Source organism: Anastrepha obliqua, chromosome 3, assembly GCF_027943255.1.
Source record: "Anastrepha obliqua isolate idAnaObli1 chromosome 3, idAnaObli1_1.0, whole genome shotgun sequence".
Lineage (NCBI taxonomy): Eukaryota > Metazoa > Arthropoda > Insecta > Diptera > Tephritidae > Anastrepha > Anastrepha obliqua.
Window position 1 is genome coordinate 58,263,943 of NC_072894.1, and position 3,845 is coordinate 58,267,787.

Here is a 3,845-nt window from a genome sequence, read left to right on the forward strand (position 1 = left end):
TGATTGATCTCTATTCAAGTTCCTATTATAAGCCTATGACAGAGCTGGACAGAGAACAAATGTCACCGCAAACTTGAATGCGTCAGTAATGTGGCTCGCGATTGTAACTACGAGGAGACGGAAGATCGGGCCTTTGAACTTTAACGAATCGATCTTGAGACTTATGGTTTTATTTACTTACTTCATCAATGAAATGTTGGTCAAATTGGACAAAGAAAACTTCATCAGAAGCGATTTTTTGAAGGTAAAAGTGTTTTTGTTTCTTATCATCACAATTCTTCTGACCTCATATACCTTTTGTTCATACTTCAATCAAAGAATAGTTTTTAAGTTTTTATTTATTTTCGAATTGTTATTATTTACTTTCAAGACACTGTATGATACTTGATTTATAAACAAACAATAACTATGTAAGTATAAAGGACTGTGTGTTTATGGTTTTTTTGGTACTAAATATAATATTAGATGTATTCACACGGAGCTCATTTGATTGAAGGTGGGTTAAACAAGAGACGTGATCCTTAAGTAAACTATTATATAGCTATATTATTATTTTTTTACTATTTGCATTTTACTTTTAGAAATGATGAAAAAAATATGTTTACGTATTCCAGACAATTTTTCGAACAGTTTTTCATGTTGACAACTACACTCAATTTCTCCCTTCCGCAAGTCTTTTGCAATAGAACCCAATTTGCGTATATGTACAGCCATTTTTACAACACTCGTCCGCAACGCCCGTTCTAACGGTCAAATTGCGACGCATGCGTTTACCAGTAATTTGATGTCTTCGCCGCCAACGAGATTCCTTTTTTAGCATCTTTTTCAAACTTAGCTTGCGTTTGCCTCTCGCATGCATTATTGCATCAAGCTGCACGAACTGGTTAGGCAGAATATGTGGTGGCAGAAATAAGCCTGCTTGTCTACGACGCCGCAGAGGTCCACCTGTTGAGTGCGTAAAACATAAAAAACGATTACGATGCTCATTTTCTGTTCACGTTTAAAGATTTCTCAAACTACTTTTTCACATTCCAAGATAATTGGGATTTTTTATGTATTTTCTGTGCCAACTAGTTAATGTACTGAACAAAGTTCTTACCCAAATTCTTGGTATTGAAACCATTTATGCAAATCGTGACCAGAGCGTCGTCGACCGCTGCACTGCATCGTACTTTTGAATCATCCGAACGGCAAAGATCTACCAAGAGTACGATCGATAACAACAATAGAAGTCCAAGTGGATCTTTTAATTTACAAATTCCGGGTGCCATCTTGAGCAACTTTAAATGAATCTTTCACATCTCGTTCCAACTGACACAGACGCGAACTTCACAGTGCCACAGATTGTTTTGAACTGAGAAATGTTAAAACGTTGGAAACGCACCAAACGTATGGGGTATATATACATACATATTTTTATGCAGCTGACTGAAATATAAAGCTGTATGTGTACGTGTGTGTGTACTACGCGTACATGTAACAAACAGCTGTTTGGAGTAAGGTTTTATGTGTCAGGTAGAAGATTTGTACGAATAAGGACCTGCTACAAGCGTATGTACATATGTGCGTACTTTTTTTATGCGAATGTATGTACATACATACATATATACCACTATTCTCTATGAGGTGCTGTAGCCGAATAGCTTAGTGCGTGAGTACTATTCGGAAGTGTGCAGGTTCGAGTGCATGACACAAAAACCAAGCGATTGGAAAAGGTTTTTTTCTAATAGCTATCGTTCCTCGGCAGGCAATGGCAAACCTTCGAGTGTATTTCTGCCATGAAAAAGGTCCTCATAAAAACTATCTGCCGTTCGGAGTCGTTTCCAAACTGTAGGTCCCTCCATTTGCGGAACAACATCAAAACGCACGCCACAAATAGGAGGAGGAGCTCGGCCAAACTCCCAAAAAGGGTGTGAGAGCCAATTATAAACAGATATATACAAATATGTATGTATGTAGGAATGTGTGTGGGAAATTGCATATTCCAATATTTGTACGTATGCATATAAGTATATGTGTGTGTACCTATATGCAATACTACTACTAAACGGGGGAGGGGATGAAAGAGATGTACGTATCAACAACCATTCAATGGTATAAGGTTCTATGTGCATATGTACCGAACGTATATGTACATATATGTACGTGTACATATTTATTTTTTGTCATAAATCGAAAACAGAAAACCTTTTAATTTAGTAATAACTTATACATATGTAAGTTATAAAAATAGCATGCATACGTATGTGTAGGTCATTTACAATACTTTAGAAAGTATACTGGGTGGCCTAAATGTAAGTTTTTTTAATCAATTCGACAGTAGCGCCATCTCTTTCCCACTCGAACACGTGTCAATCGGTACTTTATGAAATATTTTTGTTGTTTCATTTTACTTTGTTTTGATTTCACTTCATTCTATTTATTTTTGACACTTTTTTATTGTATTGTTATTTGTAGGGGATATATGTATATAATACAACCCTAAAATATTTAGCATTCTGGCTACTACTTTTTTATTCTATTTTATTTTTTTATATTATTTAAATTTACTTTATTTGATTTTATTTTGATTTATTTTATATATTATAAAATTACAAAAAAAAAATTATTATATAACAATACTTTAGAAAATATATTGCTACTGGGTGTTCTAAATGTAAGTTTTTTAAATCATTTCGACAGTAAGAACCATCTCTTTCCAACTCGAACACCTGCCAATCAGTATTTTATTAAACATAATATTTTTGTAGGTTTCGTTTTACTTTATTTTGTTTTCACTTCATTCTACCTATGTTTGATACTTATTTATTGCATTTTATTTTTTTTAGATTTATTTAATTTAATTTTTGCAGAACTGTGATAAATTCCGGCTGAAGCCACACCGATTCGAATACTTCTTAGGGCCTAAGCTATACTTTTTGAAAATTCCAGTATTTGCATTAATAGAAAATAAGAAAAAGTGTGCACGTTTCAATCACATCCAATCTGTATAAAGCCGATCTGCGGCACTGATCAATTGCCCAGTACACTCGATGGCGGAGCTTATAGATATTTGAAAGTAATTTTTGGCAGAAAATATGGGCTCTGAGACTAGTATTCAAAAATGTTATAATTTCTTGGCAGCTAAAGATTTCTGTCAGATGTGTTTGTATCCAATTCTTTATTTAATGAAAAATAATTGGTTTTATTATTATTGCTGCCAGTCACATCGATATCATGTAAATCTCAATTTCTTGTCTGGAATTTTTTCACAAAGAATAAAAAATAAGAAGGGTTTGGCTTTTTATTTGTGTACCTAATTCAAACCGAAACCGAACCGAATTTTTATGGCTAAACGTGTCCGAAATTCGGTCGCTCTCTAATTTTTGTTTTTGTTTTTTTTCTTTTCTTTAGGTACATACATACATTAGGAAATGAAAATGATCTATTGCATTCACACATGCACAAAAAATGCGAACAATATAATTAGCTGGGCAGTCAACTGCTGATCATAGGCTACAAGTAAAACTCGAAAATGTTTGTTTAGTAAGTCTCACAGCTGCGATGATAAAATACATTTATCTATTATATGGACATTTCTATGTACATACATACTTACACATTTCCATATGCATGGGTGGGCATGACTGTACATAGTATCGAATAGATGCCGGAAATATGACGTTTCGCCACTATTTTAAGGGCATATGATAATGAACAAACACTTGCATATATGCAGGGTGCCCCGAATGCAGGCTATATTTTAAGTTATATCTTCTTTGGACACAGAGTTGGACATAGTGCACTAAATAATTAGCGAGATAAGCGGATTTAGTGAATTGAAGATTTAGTCATAATGAAACCCT

The 3,845-nt window shown here is 34.0% G+C and overlaps 1 protein-coding gene across 1 annotated transcript; it reads right to left on the reverse strand.

The window, feature by feature from the left end:
• Positions 1 to 501: 501 nt before the first annotated feature.
• Positions 502 to 1,328, reverse strand: LOC129242919 (uncharacterized). The gene is made up of 2 exons (XM_054879853.1): positions 1,100 to 1,328; positions 502 to 945 (listed from the first exon to the last, which is right to left on the reverse strand). The coding sequence occupies exons 1-2, from the start codon at positions 1,269 to 1,271 to the stop codon at positions 653 to 655; spliced, it is 465 nt and encodes a 154-aa protein (XP_054735828.1). The 5' UTR covers positions 1,272 to 1,328; the 3' UTR covers positions 502 to 652.
• Between the last annotated feature and the right edge of the window lie 2,517 nt (positions 1,329 to 3,845).